We start from the raw sequence: 21,322 nt of genomic DNA, 5'->3' as shown, positions 1-21,322 counted from the left end.
GTGAGAACAATGCCGATAGATAAAACACACACGTAGAGCCACAACAGGCCTATTTTTTGACATTGTGTTCTGGTCTTTTTTATTTTGTGAAGTGAAAACCTGTTCTTCTGTATTAAAATATTTTTATTCTTAAACTTTATTTAGCCGTTATTTACGTCAACGAATTTAGCACACAAAGAAAAAAAATTATTAGGTTAAAAAAAGAGAGAAAAAAAAGGGCAGGGCTACAGTTTCGCAGCAGCAAGTGACGAATCGCTCTGAATCATCCTTACACTGGTCATAAGCTCTTCCTGAAGACTAAATTCTACAGTATTTATATTGTATAGTGGCCATTGAAATAAGAGATCTCCAACAAAATAAGAAATCTTTATTCGGCAATAGAGATAGATTTACACATACTGGCTGCTTTTAAAATTTTTATCCACAGCTGTCTGCACACAGACACATGCCCCAGTGTCATTCAGAGTTCAGAAAAGGGTTGTGGTTTTCTTTTGCAACTGTCCCTCCTATCACAAGAGAAATATGAGCGGTCCTATGTGTCACTCTGAATAGGAAGGGTGGAGGTAGTACTGAAGTGACATACACTATAACATTTATCCAGTTGTAGTAGTAATAATGATCAAAATTATATTCAGTGCATTTGGATATTCCAATAAAATGTATTCAGAAATGTGCCTATATATATAGCCTATATTGAAGCATTTGTACACCAGGTCTATCATTACTACAGGATCTGGGTATTTTAACAAACCTAGCTATACTGATAGGGTACTTAATTATTATGGTAGTAACAGTGTATGCATGAGAACTGGGTTTTATTTGGCTGCCGTCAGGTCATTCTGCATGCAATCAAACTAACACAAAAAAATGTAGGGGCCAGAATTGAAATGTATCACTAAGCTGTTTTGAATCAGTCACATAAGTGTAAACACTACACCAACATTTGCGTACAGGAAATGCTTTAACAGTAGAGGGCAGCTCAATGTTCCTTGAGGAGAAAAGCAGGGGGCGTTAATTTTCTGTAAGGGCTGCGCAGCACAGGAATGGTTCTCTTCCGCAGAAGCAGAGCTATGGGACCTAGGGCCATTACAGGATTACCTAGGGGTTGACACGCACCTCCACTGCACACCCATACACATTTCTACTGTGCTACTGTACTGTTTTTTTAATTATTGAGATGTCAAATATTATTATTATGCTTCCACTGGGAATAGCGACTCCATTGTAAACTGTCTCAGATTCACAGATTGACGAGGAATCCAGAGTCTGATATACAGAACCACCAGAACCATGTAGGAAAGGTGTTTTGTCCACCTGCTGAGGGCAGGGCAAGGTTGTACCCCAACTCTCCAAAGAGTAACAACTTACTGTTTCTAGTGTACATTGATGATAGATGTATTAGAAAATGAGGAGTGCAGCTAGTATATTTATGTGATACATACAGGATATAAGGTCTGCAGCTAATATATTTAACAGATAGATGTATTAGGCAAGGAGAATAAACGCTAGTATATTTTTTTGATTTATTAGCTTTTCAACAAAGAAAAACACCAAACACCAGACATGCACAAAACTGTGACTAATAAGTATACACTATATTCATTTTTTAAAATGTCAAGGCAGTTTTTCATAGATTTGTTGGCAGCTGTAGATTAATACTAATATAGTTGCAACTCAGTATCAGCACTGCTCTTTGTTCCAGAAGAAAAACTGTACAAAATAATTAATCATTACAGCAATACATAAAGCTGGCAGTCAAATGTGTGTGCACAAACTATGAATTACCATATCACAGAGCAAACACACCCATGCAGGAAGCTGGCTTCCACATCACCCTACTTCCTCAGCTGCAGCTTTGGGGTGGGTTCAGAATGGGCAGGGACTATGTGGAAATAGGAGATCTTTTAGAGTATGCAATCTATGTGGATATATGTAAAACAAAATTTGCTTCAGTATATCACTGAGTTTGAAGCAGAAAAAATGGAATATATCTGGCATAAACTATGTAATTCCTGCCACATAATAGTGCAATGAACAAATACAGAAAAAATATATCTGGGATCAGTAGGTTTTGCTGCTATAAGGTAGTTGCTATGCATATTTTGAAAACATTTGTTCACAAATTAAATGACTGTAGTTCTGTAGTATGGACTGTAGTACCATAAAAACAGGTGTATTACTGTCAATAAAATTTATCCAGTGTAGTTGAACCATTTAAGGGTATTTCAGACATGCCATGTGGTGAAAAGGATCATTCATTTTTCACAGGGAAGGAAATTTCCCTCAATAAACGGCACATATTCAACTGTAGTGATATTCAGCCAGATCACATTCACACCCAGTCAGACAGTATTATGTACAGACAACAGTTGGCATATACTTTTGTAATGAAGATTTAAATAAAATACTTTATATAACTAACAGTATCTTATTGTAAAAATGTGATATCACTGGATATTCTGTGCAGATATTTCATCAAAATGAATATGGCCACCACTCATCAATTAAAAATATTTACACTTTTAAAAGCAACACATTTTAACTATCCAGGGAAAAAGTGGTGGACAGAGCCAGCACTTAAAGACACTGCATAGAACTCAGAACAACAGCCAAGAAGCATGGAGGTAGAGAGGAAACGCAGTACTTCATCTCCAGGGACGACTTCTCTGTGACCTGGAGCCATCTGTCCCTGCCACAGAGAGAGTCTGCTGGCTCGTTCTGCTGGTGGACTTCGACAGGGAGCTGCTCTTCGACGTTACGGTCACTAAGGCGCACGTAAATGTACACAAACACACATCAACCTTTTTGTAGAAACATCTGAGAAACACACAGCACTTATAGCAAATGTCAGTACTGCTTTTGAGTTTATCTGGATGAAAACCCTTATTTTTTCTATTGCGACAAAAACAAAATAATCAGCACTGAATGTGAAACCCCTCTACATAACAGAAACATGGTGAAACACGGTACAGTTTTCTTACTGTAAGGCAGCAGAGAAAAGTGGTTAGAGCACCATATTAGCACCAAGGTTTAAATCCTAGGTATGAATGTAATCTGAATTAATACAGGAAATACAGAGCTGTATAAAATACATTGGCAATGTGAAGCAGCAGAAATGAAACTTACTCATCTGCTCTGTGTAAATGGTCACTCACCATTGGAGGCTGAGGGAACCAGCATCTCCTCCTGGTGCTCCTGGATCTTACTGATATCCTCGAAGGAGAAGCGGCACTTCTTCTCAGCAGGGTATGAACCCTGACCAAGGTGGCCGCGTCCTAGACTCCGGGTTGCCGTGGGAGATAGCAGGCACTGCACCGGGATATTGCCTGTGGTCATGCCCTCTGGAAATTTCTGCCCTATCACCTTCAGCCCTATGAGAGTGAGAGTCAGCGCATCCTGAACATATAATACATCCTGCTCACACGAGTGACAGAGACTCCAGTTGGCTAAGAGCAAACTGACTTGATTTTGAAATTTTAATTTAGGTTATTTTAACAACAATTTATTTTGGGATTAGGAAACCCTTACTGGACTATCTAGTATAAACACGCTATGGATACATTATGACAATTTTGTAATATCTGCTAAATGATCAAATTAACCTGATTAAGTCAAAATTTTGACAATACCAGCTGGGGTGATTCATTCTTTATTTCCTGTTTATAAAGCCAAACCAGCAGAAACATGCGGGCCCATCACCATGCTAACAGATCCGTCCCCATATTAACTTGGTCTCGCATGTGGTGAGCGACCCATCCCAATATTAAGTTAATGTTGAATCATGGTCGTCTATCCTCATGCTAACATGCAGTGGAAGTTCAGAATCAAAGCTCACCTCCAGAGAGCATGAAAACATTCTCAAATCCTCTTTCAAACATGGTAGTTGCGGCAATGCTTGCTATCCTCTCATCCTCATCATACAAAATTATAATCTTTCCAGGAGAATTTTTCTGTAATTTGTTAAGGCAGTCTATTTTTCAAGGTGAATGGAGCATTAAGGTGGTCCGGTTTCACTTGTGAAGGCACAATATGTAATTTAAAAAAAATGCTGACTTCTTTCCTGGTTAAGTAATAGCATTAACATCATTCAGTCTTTAATTTGTCAATGCATGCACAGACACATTCACTCACACCATGCTTGCAAACACCATTAAAAGTATGAATAATTCCTCTTAATAATACTGTGTAAAGATATGACAAGGAAAAGAAAAAAAAAAAGCTGATGTATGCCCAAGGATACATATTCCAGCACTTCCTTTGTATATGGGTCCATTGTTCGAGATAGAGTTGCAATTGGGTAATTATATGCTGAAAAACAGACAGTGCTATATTGGAGTAATATTATATTGCGAGTCGAAATTAAAAAGCTATTTCACAATTCTGATTAAATGGCAGTGAAAGGAAATTATATATTTTTTTTAATTCTATTATCTGGAAAGTCCTGTATCCCGCAACATATGGCTGATGTGTCCCCCTTACCACTGATAATATGGCAACGCTCATAATCCTCTTTGTCTCGAACATCCAGCAGCAGATAGGGACAGTCTGGGTAGGGCTGTTCACTGACTCTAGCGCTGGATATTGGCCCAACGTTTGTGTGTCCCTGTCCATATCTATCCATGTCCAGCTCTCCAACGCCGCTTATCAGACTGTTTAACCACAATGACACCACTTTCACCTGGTTTTATGCATATCATCTACAGATTTGTATTGAGTTTCAGCCTTTGCTCAGTCCTGTACGGAGCTGGGGGGGGGTGCTTAGTGCTGTAAAAAACCAATCACGTGACATGAGGTTGTTGACATGACAGTTGAAAAAAGGTAGCTTTGGGGGTGTTCAGATGTGACACAAATACTCAGACAGATGGTCAGATTATGAATAATTTCTTTGTTTGAGACATAGGGTGGGTGGAGTTCTCTGCCAATACCTTTGCAGTGTGGACCTTGGGGAGAGCCCAAACTCTGAGTCGCAATCCTCACTAAAGACTGGCATCCTGTCTGGAGAATTGTTGTTCTGTTCCATGTCCACATCTGACAGAATTGTCACATTGTCTGTAGGACAGAGAGCCCACATGTCTACTCAATATTTTATTTTTTTTGATTATGTATGAAATAAAGCAGCATTAAACAAAACATTAAAAAGTTAAAGACAAAGTCAGGACATCTAGCTGTAGATAAACAGATACTTCCTCCCCCAAATTTACAAACCAAAACCTTTCTGAAAAGATGCGCTAAGAAGAAAGCATGTTACCATCTAGGTCTTCCACTGCCATGTCATTCAGTTCCGACACTGAGGCCACCTGTATTACCTAATCATGAAGATTTCAAACGTGAACATTTGGACAAGACCTGCACCTTCTGCTTCAAATTAGCATTTATCTTCATAACAGTATTTCCTACAAATGTCTGGAAGTTTGACATGTGACCATTTACAGAGCTATAATATCGAACAATGAGACATCACATGAATGCCTACATATGAACATCATTCCTATATATTCAAAACTTACCAGCTGGGCAAATGTTGACACTTTCAGTCTTTTGAACAGTTCACCTTTTCTATATCTGTAATCTAAAAGAAAGCAACAGAAATGGTCCGGTTTCATTGTTTATCTATTTATCAGAGGGGAAAAATTGACTTTGTCCCCTTTGACACCTTGGAGATTATTTGGAACAAAGTCTCATAATACATTTCATAAAACAGGTTTATCTTGTGACTGTCCACTGACAAATGTATGAGATATTTAGTTCAAGTCTTCAGAAACTGCCAACTGCGCATCTTCTGTCTGATCTTTTGACAGTAAAGCCATGTTGTATTGTTCTCTATACAAAGCATGGAACAAAGCAAGGTGAGAACCACACAGGTAACTGCTCACACACCAGTGAACAAGCCTCATCTACCTCAAACATCCACATGGGGGTGATTTCAATTTCATCCTTCAATGTCCTCATCTCAAATTAACCTGATTAAAAATAATATAAAGGCATTCACATTCAAATGAGAGGTCTCTAAAGCCACTTTTCCTTGTCAACTGAATTGACACTTCTTATATAAAACTGGACTTACTTTTCTTGAGCTCCTCCATTCTCTCCATGTACCGTACCAGACTGCAGCCTAATGATCAAAGGACAATGCAATGATAGCTCTAATGTGTGTTCCCTATAACATACTGTAAGGTGGCAGACAATACTTTTTGGAAACCATGAAATAATACATATTCTTTATTTAAATGATCCAATCCAGCTTAGCTTGTTTTGAGTAGGAAGATTGTTTGAGACTTTCTCAATTATACATGTGTACCCTGCTAATTCCAGGCAAGACAAACTGAGATTCTAAGCCGATTTAAGCTGTGTTTCTGACACTTCTATCTGGTCATAGCTGGTCTGTGGCTAGCCAAAGCTGGTCTCTAGCAGGGGCAAAGCTGGCTGAGGTGGTAGAGTAAGCTAGTGGTCAAACTGGCAGACTAAGTGACTATAAAGGCTAGTCTGGATGACCAGCTAAGTGTCGAAAACACAGCTTTAACCAACTTGACCAGTTTAAGGTTAATTTCAACTGGAATTTCCATCAGGGTATGATATCTCTTGAGTAAATCAGTCATATTACCAAAAATATGCGTTTGTAACAAAATTGTATTTTGTTTTGTATTGTGTCTGTTGAGTTCTTATGTTTGCTATGTGAATATTTGTTCTTGTGTTATGTTCAGTGTGCTAATATGCAACTCGTTTTTGTGTACTTATTACTAATAATTATGCATCTTTGAAGATTAACATACCTGTGTCGACCTTTGGTTTCACATGGTGATATTTAGGGTTCCGTGGAACTCGCTTTTTCATATACTGTAACGTTATCAAACAAGAACAGGACATGTCGATTGGGGTATTACTATGGCCCATCTGGTCTAGAAAAATCCAGGTGCTGTACAAATCGTGTGAAGTTAGGTAACGTAACGTTAATGTTAAGTTATTCCATTCATTTTATATGGGCGGTGGTATGAAGAACTAACTTGCAGTGGCGCCACAATGCTCTAATGCAGACTGTCACATTTCGCTGGCTACACGTTTGGTGGGCTGTCCGATCCTGCACTTGATCCAACTTAGCCAGCTAACTAACGTTAATAAAGGATTTCTAAAATTGCCCCAGGGTTATGTTTGAGGAACGCCCACAAACTAGCTAGCTTTGCTAGCCAACTGCTGTTGGTTTATTTAACCTAGGCCAGTGGTGTCAAACTCGTTGCCATGGAGGGCCGTGTGTATGCAGGTTTTCATTCCAGCCTCAGATCTTGATTATATAATTAGTTAAATTATTTGCTGAATTAGGAATGCAGGTTTGTGCACAATGGTGACCCGACGTCTATGGTGACCCGCATTGTCTAAATAAACATTTTCTTATATTCTGTGCTTCAATGCAGTTAAACGCATATGGCTGAATGAGTAATTGGACTCAATTAAGGCAGCATTAATTGGTTGGAATGAAAACCTACATACACACGGCCCTCCATGGCAACGAGTTTGACACCACTGACCTAGGCGGACTAGCTAAGTTAACTGACATCAAAGGTACTCAAGCTACCGAGCCCACGTTAGCTAGCTAGTTAGTCAGATGCTTCACCGACGACCATGAAAAACACTGAGTAAATACACAGAATTATCCTCCATTCACCTGCGTATTCCCGATACTTCTTGCAGACGACATCTTTTCAAATTGAACCACAAAAACAAACTAAATGACGAGATTCAACAAACTTCTCGCTGATTGACCATAGACATATGCTGCCCAATCGTCGACCCTCTTTCTAGGGTGCCGTGTCCGGTTCAGACCAGGTTGCTTAGCAGCAGCTGACGCGAGACACTGAAAAGCACTTTCTGCTCCACCAGTTGATGGAGGCGATGATGACTTTTAAATCACAATAAAAAGTTATTCTTTAAACACAGACAATAATATAACTAAATATCAATGTTTTGCAAATATACACATAACAAAGTAAGATGGCTAGCAAATTCGCATTTTAAATATCTAGTTCGTAAGCAAAACATGCACAAAATTACACTGAACTAACAATATATATTAGCGATTGTTGTTACTGTTGCTTGCTATACATTATTTAGCCAAACTGGTTTACTATAGCTACACTATACATTAGCTATATTGACTTTGTGTATGGAGAAGAATGAATGGGGAGGTAGAAAGTTGGCTAAATTGCTAGCTCTCTCATTAATCTGCCCCCCAAAAAAACACAGAAGTGTAACTAGGTAGCTTTGGTTACACCTATCCCCGCATGAAAGCGCAAAGCTACTACTGTAGTATTAGCTAATCAGCTCTCAAGCGGTGGAGCGTGTGGAGGCTGCAGCCAGCTGATATAGAGGAGAGGAACAAGCTTGATCGAAGTCTGGCGTTCTATTACCCTGGTCTGAGGAAGCCAAAGCGCGCTCGGTTTGACAGGGAAAGCTGTCATAATGGTTTCCCTGTTGATCTTCCAAATCTGAAGTCCGTGCAATGCAAATAAATAGTGCATCGACCAAATGGCATCTGTTTTGGTAAGAAAAGCGTTTCGTAGCTAGTTATAGCATGTTTTGTGGGCTAGCTAACTTATGCTTGCTTGCATTTTAAAATCCACATAGCCAGTTTTAGCATTATACGAAGTTAACTCCGGCCTTCTTAAGAGGATTTGGATGATAAACACAGCTAACGTTAGCTAACGTTACACTGAACTAGCGAGATATGTTAGCTGTAAATGGTTAGCTCAAAATACAATTGCTGCAGTTCACTATGTCCTTAGTCTAGCTACCACCTAAGTTTTTTGCTTAGCTGATTTCCAGCAAGGGTAACTAGCTATATCTATATACTGTAACTAGCCTCCACACTTGGCCACTGTGAGCATGCAATCGTTAGCTAGCGAGGTAATTGGAGAACAATGTTACGATTATAGGAACTGATAGAATAACGTCTTCTCTTATCGTTATCACGGCACACTAGCCACCTTATGATAATTTTCTAGATAAATAAGCCTGGCAAAATAAGTTCCAAACGAATGAGGATCGCTAATAGCTCACGTCTTTCCAATATCGTAGCTGTTTGTCTAGTTTAAACCCATTTAGACAACAGTGCCGCACAATTATTTTAGCCGGTTAGCAGCAAGTCACTTGGGTCTAGTTTAATGCTAACAATACCTAATAACGTCACGAGAAATTAGCTTTATCTATTTTTTTGTTTATTACACATTAGCTGCGGACTTGGAAAGTAGTCAGCATTGTGGCTGTCTGACAGAAAATATGGATCGACAAGCAAACCGCTACTGATTGCTATTCCTGGACATTTCTGCTTGCAGATTCAGTGCGAACATTCGATCAAGTTTGCACATCTGATCTAACAACATAATTGCTAATCGTGAATTGTACACTAACACACTGAACTGTATTAACGTCATTAGATCTTCATATTCAATAACTTAATGTTCAATCAGATGTCATTTTGCTAACTAGTGTCAGAGTCAACAAAGTAATTAAAAGACATGACCAATATGCAAAAAACTTTGTTATTTTAGGAGGATCCTTCCCTGGAACGACATTTTAAAGGCCACAAGGGTGCAGTCACGTGTGCTGACTTCAGTCCCAACAACAACCAATTGGGTATGTTAGCTCTACTCAAGAAAGCAACACAGCCATTGCTTAGTTTACACTCAGAATGGTGTGGCTTCTGTCAGCAATGACACAGCTCCCTGCTCAATCACCTGCAGACTCGATTCTCATCTTTTTGTATGTACAGTTACAGGCTCAGCAGACACAAACCTCATGATCTGGAACTTGAACCCCAAGGCCAAGGCATTGAGATTTGTTGGACACCGTGATGCCATCACAAGTGTTCAGTTTTCCCCCTGTGGAGATCTGGTGGTTTCTGCATCCATAGACAAAACAGTCAGACTGTGGACACCCCGCTTGTGAGTTATGGTCATCTGTTTATTAAATACATTTTTAATATAAATAGGAAAATGTTCTTTGAAGAGTTTCTTTTCTTTTCATAGCTTAACTGTGTGCAAAAGGGAACTATTTTTAGAAGAGTTATTCTTTTCAAACGTAAGTGCAATGACACAGAACTCACACATGCTAGCTAATCTTTTGTTTGACTGAATTATGTAAGCGTTTCTTCATTCAGTGATAAAATTCACATTATTTTATATGGGTGGCACCAAAGCTGAGTGACCCTAAATACGTAGTTGTTCCCACTTTTAGTTGAAATCTTTTGTGTGCACACGTATCTTCTAGTAATGGAGAGTCAACGGTGTTCAAAGCTCACATGGCCCCAGTGCGCAGTGTCAGCTTCTCCCATAACGGCCAGAGGCTGGTCACGGCCTCCGATGACAAGTCTCTGAAGGTGTGGAGCGTTCATCGGCAGCGCTTCCTGTACTCTCTGAGCCAGCACACCAACTGGGTCCGCTGTGCCAGGTAAGAGCCCAAGCCTGTCAAAGCAAGTGTAGTGATTAGCCTGATGTGCTGTCAGCTATGTCACATGTCCTGGGTCATATGCTGTCAAGTAATAAAGATTGGTCCTATCAGATAGTGTAGTCTGCAGTCAGGGTGCATACTCCCTGTGAATGTGATCACAGCATGCCTTTATTGTGGAATCCAGTCAGGAGGTACAAAATAAAGACAAACTGTATTTACCTGAAGGTCTTTGACTTGTCTGTCTCAGATGAAAGATTACATCACACTGCTGCTACCTACCTGCTTTTTTTCATTTTCTTTTTTTTTTCATTATTAAAGCAGTATTGCCTTCATTCACATACATTTCATTATAACATTAACATTTAGCCTTTTAGCAGTCACTTCTACACTCAAACATATATTATAACATATTGTTCGTATAGAATGTACTGTGTGTTCTCTAAAGTGCACTGTGACATTTACATCAAGAGAACCATATAAAAATAAACGTAATGATTCGTTCTGCTTTGGACAAAATGCTTTGTCCCTGTTTACATCATATTGTGTATTAATTGGAAAGGGCTCATTTTCTTCGAGTGCCACTCATGCGGTCTGACTGGGCTGAAGAGAGCAGGTTCTGTGGTCTCATACCTCCCTGTTTCTCAGGTTTTCACCAGATGGTCGTTTGATTGTCTCCTGTGGTGACGACAAGACGGTGCGCCTCTGGGACACCAACACCCGGCAGTGTATCAACACGTTCACCGACTGTGGAGGGTAGGGGCTGAAATTTAATGTGGCAGCACAAGGAGCAGTGGATTTGATTACTGGAATTATTGGATAAAACCTGTTCACTTTTGTATTATTCCTACAAATTGAGTGGGGTATACTTTAATCTGGGGACATTCAGTTTAACTGTGATAGGGTCTTGTCCAAAATCCAGCACATTGTCTAAGTGGTATGTGGGTAAAAGTTTCTGAAAGCTCAAACAGTAAATGCCAGAAATTGGACCCAGTGCACTTACTTTTAATTGTATTTTTATGCTTGCGCTTGCCTTAGGTTTCAGGTTATCTGCATAATTTCCTCTGTCCATGTGGCGTTGAAACCTGCAGACAGAGTGGCGGTTAAACAGGAAACAAAAAAAATCAGCTAATCTGAGCACAGCTGCTCCTTTTTAATCAACTGGAAGTATGCCAGAATGTATGTGTATATTCAGAATGTCCATGAGAGGGCGCTATTAAGTAGTCTGGCGCAATATGTTTGTAAGAATAGCATCTGTCTTGGAAGATTGTAGGCTTCCAAGCAGATTATTTTATTAAGTGGAATGTGTTTAAATAAATGGAATGGGCAAATATATTTTATTACTTTATGTACAGGCCCAATACTAAGCCATGCATGTTTTAACATGCCTTGTAATGTAGTACAGTTGCTGTAATACCGTAAAGTGAAACAGTAATTTTACTTATCTTGTATACTGTTGTGCATGAACCACAATCTTCTGCTGAATCAGAATTTAATGTTATTGTATAGGAAAAGTTGCACAAGATGGCAGTAAAATACCCTTTATTAACTGCTTTTTTGTGAAGAATAAAAAAGAAACCTGTGTGTGTGTGTGTATATATATATATATATGTGTATATATATATATATATATATATATAGGCCTATATATATAATGTTGCATTAAGTTGTGCATTGTGTTAATATTTAGTATTTTGACCGAATCAAAAATCATTCTTTGAAATGGAGTACTGTGCTATCGCATGTTAAACATCTTCTGTTTTTCTTGAGTACGTCTGGATGATTCCTACATACAGTGCACATGCAAGCTGTTTGCATGGATAATCATATAATCATTCCTTTATTCACTGCTTGCATACATTACGGTTGGCTTTCATTTTGTTCTGTGAGTCACTGAAACTGAATGACATAATGAGTGAGCTGTCACATCCGTGTTAATTGTTTTTCAACTGATTTTCTAGAGCAGTGACTTTTGTGGACTTCAACGGCAGCGGCACCTGCATCGCTTCCACGGGGTCAAACAACACACTGAAAATATGGGATATACGCACCAACAAACTACTGCAGCATTACCAAGGTACAGACCAGCCAAAAACATATGGACCTGAGGCAGAATGGGAGGCCTTTCTTCACTGTACTGGCATTCCCATGAGAATTTCTCATGTGCACTGATCCCTCCCATGTTCTTTACCAGGTCAATGAAGAGTAATATATAATACATGAATGTACATATCTATAATGTGGATATGTTTGTCTAGCTGCTGCACTGTTTGCTTGGCATATTAAAGCAATTAAGACAAAAGATGTAAATTACCTATGCATATTGGCCAAAACTGCTTGATTTTTAAACGCTTGCCTTTGACACTTGACCCATGAACTTATGACATGAAAAATACTGTACAGTATGTTTTCCAACATTCTTCTTTCCCTTGAGTTAATGGCAGATATTTAGCTAGTGTGCACATTGGTGCATCATTGGAATTTACACATATAATAAGTTTGGATTGAAGTGGCAGTATGGACAGCTTTCCCGGTCTGCTTAATTGGTGAATGGCTGTGGTTTTATTTCTTTTTTTCATTTGTGACATGATGCTCAATTCTTTCTCTGGATCAGTTCACAGTGCGGGGATCAATTGCTTTTCCTTCCATCCATCAAATAACTACCTCATTAGTGCCTCCAGTGACAACACAGTGAAGATCCTGGATCTCCTTGAGGGTCGGCTCATCTATACCCTCCATGGGCACAAGGTAGTGGCGCTGTGATTGACTAGCCTGTCTGTATCGTTTTTAATTCAATGAGATTGGATTCTTTTAATGAATACACTAAGCTGATTCATTGTACCCCTTCCCCACTGTAGAGCTGCAGCCAGACTTGGGCATTATATACTGGTTCTACTGTAGAACTAGGTCCAATTCCTGTTACCTTCTAATATTAAGTCAAATAAAAGTCAACTGTGTTAGCTGAGCCCATTGTCTTTACTAATCCTGAGGTTCCTCCAAGCTAGCTGTGTCAGCAAGCTTAGTAATTATGAAACCGAACAGCATGCAGAGTATTTTTAAATGATTTGGAATGACAGTTGGTTCAGTGATATTTAAGATTATGATGATGATGATGATGATGATGATCTTCCTCAGGGTCCTGTCCTCGCGGTGATGTTCTCTCGCCGGGGTGACGTCTTTGCTTCCGGGGGCACTGACTCTGAGGTGAGGGGGGAGAAAAGCTCACACCGCATATTTCAAACTGGACTGCTGCAGCAAGCCATGACACCTTACCTGCAGACAGGACGATAATGAATGACGTCACTTCCACTCACTGTGGAATAGATGAGAGATCAGTCCCACCATAGAGCCTGGTGATTCATCTAGGCATGTTCCAGAGCGGTGCTGTTTGTGTACAGGTTTGGCTTTTCACTGCACCCTTTGCTCCAGGTTCTCTTGTGGAGGACCAACTTTGACGTGTTCAACTACAAGGAGGTCCTGAAGGGGCACCGCCGGCGACTGAACCCTGACCCCTCCCCTCACGTCAACGACATCTATCCCAGGAGCCCCCACCTGCACACCGCACCATCCAGTTCTATACAGGTGAGGTCTGGAGATGCCCAGAGACACTCAGAGACATTCCCCTCAGTACTGATTGGGCTCCATTTGGAAATGCATCAAACCACTGCAGCATAAAAATAGTTTTGCTCAAAACCATTACAGCATTTGTATACATTTTCTTCTCTGGCCGCTCGACAGAATGTTAGGAAAAGCAGTTTAATGCATTCTAGAATAATCTTCAAAGGGTTTTTATTTGACTTTTCTGCTCAAAGTTTACGATATCCTTAGGGCTAGGCACCGAAAATAGCTCTTTGTTCCAGCTAAATCTTTTTCAAATTTAATATATTGAGTCATCACTGATGCTGTTCAGCTGCCTTGCTTGGTTTTATTCTGTGAAGTCTTGCTCTATATACCTTATAAATCTGAAACAAAGCATGAACTTTTCTGTCCATCACAGTTTTTTCCCCTATAAAAAAAGAAAAGAAAGGCCAGTCCCGCCCTCCAACCTACTGATGTCAGTGGGAAAAGGCAGAGGTGGGAAATCCAGGTTCAGAAAGTAAATGTCCACCCCAGTATTTTGTTCTAGTTGCCAGGATTTGCTAATTAGCACAATTATTCAGCCAGGAAGTAGAACTAATTCAGGAAATCAGTTGGCTGAGTTCATGTGTGGAAGAAACGCATGACAGGACTTTTACTTTCTGACCCCTAGACTTTCCACCTCTGGAAAAAGCACAGCGTGAGAGTTGCATTTCCTGGTGTGACTGCGTGGTCTGTGAGCAGCTGCTCCACTTTGGCATCCTGCCGTAAGTTTATTCACACCCCACTCTCTCCTCAGATCAGCCCCACGGTGGCAGACACGCAGTCTGCCGACCCGCACATCGTTGAGATGGGCCCAGTCCTGTTCCCCAACACAGTAAGTCCTTCATGCCCTGAACCCATGCCTGCATACCCTCTGTGTTCAGCAGGGCCTTGAGTAACGATGCTATCCCAGTAACAGCATTTAAATCAACACAGGAAAGGAAGAACGCATCGGGTTATAGTTCTGCTTGGCCAGGGTTGCCAGGCCACGTCCTGGAGAGAAACGGGGTCTGCTGGGTTTTATTTCACCGTATAATCAGCAACCATTTTAGACTTGTATATATTTAGCCAGGTGAGGTGAATTGACCAGCTGCTTTCATTTATTAATTAGTCCTGTGTGAATGAAAACCAGCACAGCTTTGTGGTTTTCCTGGACCAGGGTTGCCCCCACACTTACTTTACATTGGTTTGCCTGTTAATGCAGTATATTTGGGTGTGTACTTCAGCCATTCAGTTTCAGTACGGTGCTGAAGGGGCCACAGTGGCCTTCCATCCAGGGACTCAAACCTGCTGCCTTCTGGCTACAAGTTCCCTAGCCTGCATCACTGCTCCAAATGACAAAGGCAGCGGTGCACCTCATTATATGATGCCTGACCTTATGCCCTGGTTCAGGGGCATAACTTTAAATCACTGTGTTGCAACTGCAGCAGCTTGGAGTTGTATTGTTGCTTTTTAATTGTTAGCATGCTTGTCACTTGCATACACATGTGTTCTGGACACCATGAGGATGTACATTAATGAAATCAATATTTTGAGTCCTCTTGAGTCTGTAATAACTGTGCATGGAGACGTCGCTTTGGATAAAAGTGTCTGCAAAATAAATGTAATATAATGTAATGAGATGTTAAGATTTGGGGCGTGATTTACTAAGACCTGTAGCATGTGCAAAACCTTGTTGGACATGCAAAACCAATAACATAACCAATGATTGGATATGGTATTTGTTTTGCACCAGCCATTGGTTGTTTTATTAGTTTTGTGTGTGCTAAAAGGTTTTGCATATGCTAAAGGTCTTGGTAAATCAGTCTTCAAATGAATTCACCTAAAACACCAACAGTATCCACCAGAGGGTGCTGCAGACCTTTTAGATTTTTTTGACCAGATGGTCATGGATGACTCGATGTTTGTACCATTTTAATCCATTCATCAACATTTTTTGTGTTCTTGTCTGGGGCCTTTTCCGCTTAATTTCATAAATCATTTCTGATTAAACAACCTTAAATGCAGACTGGTGATATCTCACTCCTCAGTGATGTAAGTATGTATGTATTTACATGTATGATGTGATTCCAGTTGCGTGGACAATCATATTTTGAAAGTTAGTAAATTGTTGTCTGATGGTGATATGAAAACTTAAATGAGATGCTGCTGACTTGCCATGAATGAATTGTGATGCATGTCATCAGTGAATATGCATATTGATCTGGCTATAAACCTCTCCAGTTACTATACGTAAAAGGTCAATTATATCGGTAGAGCTTACATACCTTAGAGAGCACGAGAAGAGGGTGTTGTCAGTGGTCAGTTATGCATGTGACTGGGGCCAGTATGACGAGCATACGCACACAGACACTCTCACTTTTTTCTGAGTCTGACAACAGATACAGTCAGGCCTGGTCATTTCTGTAGACCGCATGAATAACCCGTACTCCCAGCACAGAAACAGATATATACTTGGTATCAAACAAGACAGTATTATTGCAGGATTCCCACTCATTCTGGAAAATGGGTATTTTTTAGTGCAGTTTTCCAGTCATGGAAAAGTAATGGGAAATTAGAAAATTGTGTAAATGTACTGAAAAACAATTAGTTGTTCTGGAAAATATTCTCAGTGTAACGTTATAGGCCAAAACCACTGGTGCCCCAGTCTGCGATCACCATGTACCCCCCCAGGTCCTAGATCACAATCTCCCCCCTCTGTATATTACCGGTGTTCTACACATACGCCCTGCGAATGTCACTGTCTTGGCAACAGTGTATTAGTATTATGCTATAGTAAATCTGTATTGGTTCTAGATGTTGCAAAACATCACATCACAGCACAACAATAATGTAGTGTGCCTCATTGGCAGTATTAATGACCCAAAATGAAGCACAACATGGCTTGCGTTTAGGGGCCTCTCCGGGCCCCGCATGGTTTTCGTTTAGGGGCCTCTCCGGGCCTGCGGCTCGGCTGCGCGCGTGTTTTTGGCTGCCTTCCCTGGACCCCCCATGCCCGCCGGGTGCTCGGGCATGCCTGAATGGAGCTGCAGGAAGGCACGTGCTCGCACAGGCTAGAGGGGCTCTGCTACGGGAGGGGAGCGCTGTCTATTAATAGGAGCACCCCCCACCCCCACCCCATGTGCTGACTGCCCCCCGGGGCATGCCGCCCCCTCATTTCAACATGGGACGGCTGGGTACAGCTGTGGCATTTAAATGCCCATCATGGGGGTGTCATCCGGTCTGCACATCAAACTGTCTCAGCGTGCTTCCTCTGTCAGGGGTGGGGGGGGGGCGGGGGGGAGAGGGGGGCTCTCGGTGGCTTTTTTTGAGTGATGGGGTGAGAGGCTTCTCAGTGAAAAATGAGCAGAAGCACTGTGCGTTATCAGTGGCTCTCAATGCAGATCAGTCATAGTGCCTTGCTGTTGAGGGCTAGCGCAAGGGTGGAGTCTCACGGGTCTTTCGTCACGTGCTAATTACTTTCCCAGTCGGGCTGTACCGCTAATTAAGTTGGAGTAATTTGAGTAATGTTTGTATATATGCATGTGTGTGGAAATGTGTGTGTGTGTGCGTGCGTGGGTGTGTATGTGTGTGTGTGCATGTGCATGTGCCTGTGCGTGTGAGAGTAAAGGGATGAAAGGGAAGTATCTGAGGCCATATCCTGCGGAACCCCGCGCGGTGTATTAAGTGGCCTTGATGTGTGGATACCAGGTGATCTTGAATGACACGCTGTGACGGAAATCTCTAAAGATAGGTGAGCTTTGCTTTCATTCTAAAGCCTGACGTGTGACATTTCCTTAAAGGGAGCCATGGCAGTCAGGCGTGCGCACCAGTCTGGAGTTTTATAGCATACAGGAAAGACATTATTGGAGCGTGGCAGTAAAAAGGGGAGGTGTGTAATTTGACTTTCCGCCCTGGCTGTGGCCATATTGCTGAATGTACAGGTGTATAAATCCTTCAATCCCTACATTGTAATTAAACGTGGTCAGTTTATGTTCACATGTGAGCCACTGCGAAGTTCAGGACTGAGACCGTCTCAATGCAGTTATGTTTCAGGAGCACTCACAAATATATTTATCCTCTTTTTGCATGTAAACCATCCATTGATGACTTCCTTCATTCAGAAAAAAAAATGCTTCTTTAACCTGAGAATTCTGCCCGAGTACATCTGGGGTTCTCTGCAGGGGTGATGTACAGAGGCGAGGAAGGTTTCGGTCGATGTTGCCAGCTTTGTTAACCGTGCCCCTGGCACCGTATGGCACCATCATTTCCTGCTCTGCACGTAGATATGAACTCGGCCTTCAGATAAGGGGCAGTAAATTGGAGCTCTTGGCTGGACTGTGTTTGCTGTGAGCCAGCGGGTTCTTGGTACACCAGTAATTGTTTCCCTCTCATTTAGTATAATGCAGTGCCTTTGGGAGCTGCTGAAAATACACTGACAGCGACTCCCCTCGTGGGCTATAAATAGCCGTGCTTCCTGTTACAGGTATCGGGGACAACGCGAAGGCAGAGATGCGATGTGTGTTTTTTCTTTTTCTCTCCTCCGCCTCCCCCTTTCTCTCCTGCTTTCTCTATAAGGCCGTACATATCGCTCGGCTGCATAACCAGACCGCATCCTCACAAAGAAGTGTGAATTTTTAATGGTGAAACAGAATTGGATTTGTTTCAGCTGCCAGGCTATTGGCAAGCAAAATCATCAATAAGCTTCCTTATGTTACCGTAGCACTGTGCTGAAGATCGGTACTGCACTGCGATTTACACAGATTACATAGCAATTCCTTGCATAAATGTCAGACTGTTTTGTTAATGTTGATACTTGTGTACCATGTATACATTGAAGGAATGTTTACATTTGTTTGCATTTGGTTGTCTTAAAGGAATCAGGTAGTTGCAGGCTTTTTAAACTGATGGATGTCATTTGAATCTCTTGTTTTTAGCACAAAACATATGAACAATTCAGGTGCTGCTCCCAAGATCGGAATAAAGTACTTAGTGTTGTGCATTATAGCTTGGAGAGTTTAGTAACTTAAGAGCTGAAAAGAAGATATAATTCAGAATTCAGTAATATGGTTTTCTTGGAGCTAATTGCACACAAGTGATCAGTAAAAAGGTATACAGTAATTCCATGGTTTACACAAACAGGAAGGAAGTGGAATGGCAAAATCTTTAAATCTTCTTTAAGTCCAGTAAAGTGCATTAAATCAGAGTTCCAGTGTAGATTACTGAGACATGGAGGGAAAATGAATCCATGTCCTTTCTGGTGTAAGCTGAGGGTCAGAGTAACCAAACACCCAGGGGGTCAAAGGGCAAGCTGTATCAGTGCAGCAGTAAGCCAGCACACCTGTTAGGAAGTCATGTATTTCTATTCTGGACTGCCGGCATTCTCGTTCCCTTGTTCCCTGTTGGTACAGCTCAGGACTTTATTGGCTGTCATGAGTTTTTTTTTAATTTTAATTATTATTATTTTTTTCTTTCTTGCTTCCCTTCAGTCTCTGTCTGTCTTTCTTCCTTGGGCTTTGGAATTTTAGAATGCCCAGCCCTGTTTCCATCCCTTTCCCAGCACTTCCCGACTGCTTCCTCAGGGCTCCGGTCTCCATGGACACCAGCGGCCATGTGCTGTCAGCTTGTCCTCGCAGCTGATTGGCAGGCATGTAGGGAATGCTCTGGCCCCTGACCCCTTATTCCATCAATCAGCACCACCTGCCAACCACTTCCTTTCTGTCGCCAACCAAGGCCAGCAGGGATATTGGGATGGGGAGTGCGGGGTCATGTGTTGTTTTTTTAAGGCAACGTCTTTCACTCTCCTGGGGCCCCAGCACAGCCCTAATGTGGCCATGGAGTTTTTGACATTAGGTCTAGGTAGCAGATCTCAGTGTAGATTTGGATAATACTTCCTGTTTGTCGTATGTTTGTCCTTCACTCATAGGAAAGGACACAAGTTTATCTCAGTTTGAACTTTGCTGGAATGTGAACTGATATAGTCTTTACTCTTGCTTACATCATACAATTCAAACTAAAACTGCCTATAACATGAAATATAACGGAATGATACAGTAAAATTTTGGAAATGGAGAAACGGTTGCTTTTGTTCTTTAAAATTTAATGTTGACACTTTCCAACAGAATTTCATAACTATGCTTGAAGCCTTATTTTATTTAAAGAGTAAGAACTGCCTGCTCAGTTCGTAAACTAATTTATGCTGCCATTAATTAAATTTTAAATTAATTTTCCTTTTTCTTATTGTAGCTAACCTCCATCCTGTTTTATCTCAATCCATGCCGAGGCTGTAGATGCGGGGCTCTGGCTGTAAGATGGTATCCAGGCTATCAAACAGCCAGTTCCTGCTTCCCTTTGGTCAGAACTCCATCATTAGTACAGGGCCGTGAGAAAGTTCTCTAGATAAAGATCTTTGCTTGGCGAGACTTTTAAGACCATCCGCGCAGTTTCACAGTGAAATATCCCTATGGCGTCTGCATGCCCTTTTTTTTTTTTAAATGTTCGAAAGTAAGACTAGTCTCACTTTTCTGCACATTGTCACATGCTTGAGAGCTTCACGTACATACTATTTGTGATTATTAATCATATTCTTACGTGTATGTAGTGAATAAACCTCTCAGAGCAAAGCTAATTTCAGTCATTAGTACAACTTGTTTTCCCCTTATCACAATGGCAGTCCTGTTCATTCACTGCTGCACACAGCTGGCATAGGCCGACTGTACCTCCTGTACACAGCTGGCATAGGCCGACTATACCTTGTGTACACAGCTGGCATAGGTGGACTGTTCCTCCTGCGCACAGCGGGCATAGGCCGACTGCTTGCACCCGATTGGCCAGAGAAGTCACTGTTATGCAATGAGACATGGGAATTGCAGTTCTCTCTGGGCCTTGGAACTGGCACGGTCAGGATTTGATTCAAGCCCTCGGGGCTTACTGGACACGCCACCCAAAAGCCCCCAGTTGTTTACTTTTGCAAGTTGGCCGTGAGCCGTTGTTATTGTATATACACTTAGGGGTTCATAAAGACCCCTTGTGTCGGTGAGAGGTGTGTGGTCTGCTCTCAGCAGCATGGTTTGTTTGTACATTACATTAAGCTCAAGGGGCTGGCAGAACAACTGTCTTCTCCGCAGTAAGAAAGCTTTGAATCATTTCTTCTGCTGGCCTTCTCTGGCTCACCTGTGATTGACCTCCTCCTGTCCTTCACACGCATGAATGCAAGCCTCCGTACATCCGCCTCCATTTCCCTCAGCCCTGCTCTTCTTTGTATGTACACAAATATTCTTATCTGCCTGAT

The 21,322-nt window shown here is 41.4% G+C and overlaps 2 protein-coding genes across 3 annotated transcripts in view; one reads left to right on the top strand and one right to left on the bottom strand.

Annotated features, from left to right (window-relative positions):
• Nucleotides 1-1,509: 1,509 nt before the first annotated feature.
• Nucleotides 1,510-7,893, bottom strand: cep41 (centrosomal protein 41). The gene is made up of 11 exons (XM_064343033.1): nt 7,658-7,893; nt 6,771-6,834; nt 6,065-6,112; nt 5,508-5,569; nt 5,249-5,306; nt 4,926-5,049; nt 4,480-4,649; nt 4,241-4,308; nt 3,836-3,950; nt 3,156-3,371; nt 1,510-2,764 (listed from the first exon to the last, which is right to left on the bottom strand). Exons 1-11 carry the CDS (start codon nt 7,688-7,690, stop codon nt 2,646-2,648), a joined length of 1,077 nt encoding a protein of 358 aa, XP_064199103.1. The 5' UTR covers nt 7,691-7,893; the 3' UTR covers nt 1,510-2,645.
• Nucleotides 7,894-8,313: 420 nt separating this feature from the next.
• The window catches only part of poc1b (POC1 centriolar protein B), a 29,408-nt gene continuing 16,399 nt past the window's right edge, over nt 8,314-21,322 (top strand). The window contains exons 1-10 of one of the 2 annotated variants that reach the window (XM_064343032.1): nt 8,314-8,532; nt 9,540-9,624; nt 9,761-9,932; nt 10,258-10,437; nt 11,083-11,190; nt 12,396-12,511; nt 13,049-13,182; nt 13,570-13,638; nt 13,864-14,016; nt 14,810-14,887. In XM_064343032.1, the coding sequence (XP_064199102.1) occupies nt 8,518-8,532; nt 9,540-9,624; nt 9,761-9,932; nt 10,258-10,437; nt 11,083-11,190; nt 12,396-12,511; nt 13,049-13,182; nt 13,570-13,638; nt 13,864-14,016; nt 14,810-14,887 (1,110 nt within the window). In that variant the 5' untranslated portion in view covers nt 8,314-8,517. The remainder of the gene's footprint in view (nt 8,533-9,539; nt 9,625-9,760; nt 9,933-10,257; nt 10,438-11,082; nt 11,191-12,395; nt 12,512-13,048; nt 13,183-13,569; nt 13,639-13,863; nt 14,017-14,809; nt 14,888-21,322) is intronic. The other variant, XM_064343031.1, reaches the window with a different exon arrangement.

This window comes from Anguilla rostrata, chromosome 7 (genome assembly GCF_018555375.3).
Source record: "Anguilla rostrata isolate EN2019 chromosome 7, ASM1855537v3, whole genome shotgun sequence".
NCBI classification, from domain to species: Eukaryota; Metazoa; Chordata; class Actinopteri; order Anguilliformes; family Anguillidae; genus Anguilla; species Anguilla rostrata.
The sequence above is the reverse complement of the archived record's forward strand: the minus strand, read 5'-3'. Positions and strand labels throughout refer to the sequence as shown.

Bases quoted from the DNA above. Each gene is read 5' to 3' on its own strand.
- cep41 (XM_064343033.1), bottom strand. From the start codon at position 7,690: ATGTCGTCTGCAAGAAGTATCGGGAATACGCAG. The intron at 5,307-5,507 runs GTAAGTTTTGAA...CTTCATGATTAG, and splicing joins TGTCAACATTTGCCCAGCTG to GTAATACAGGTGGCCTCAGT. The intron at 2,765-3,155 runs GTGAGTGACCAT...CGTGCGCCTTAG, and splicing joins GGTTCCCTCAGCCTCCAATG to TGACCGTAACGTCGAAGAGC.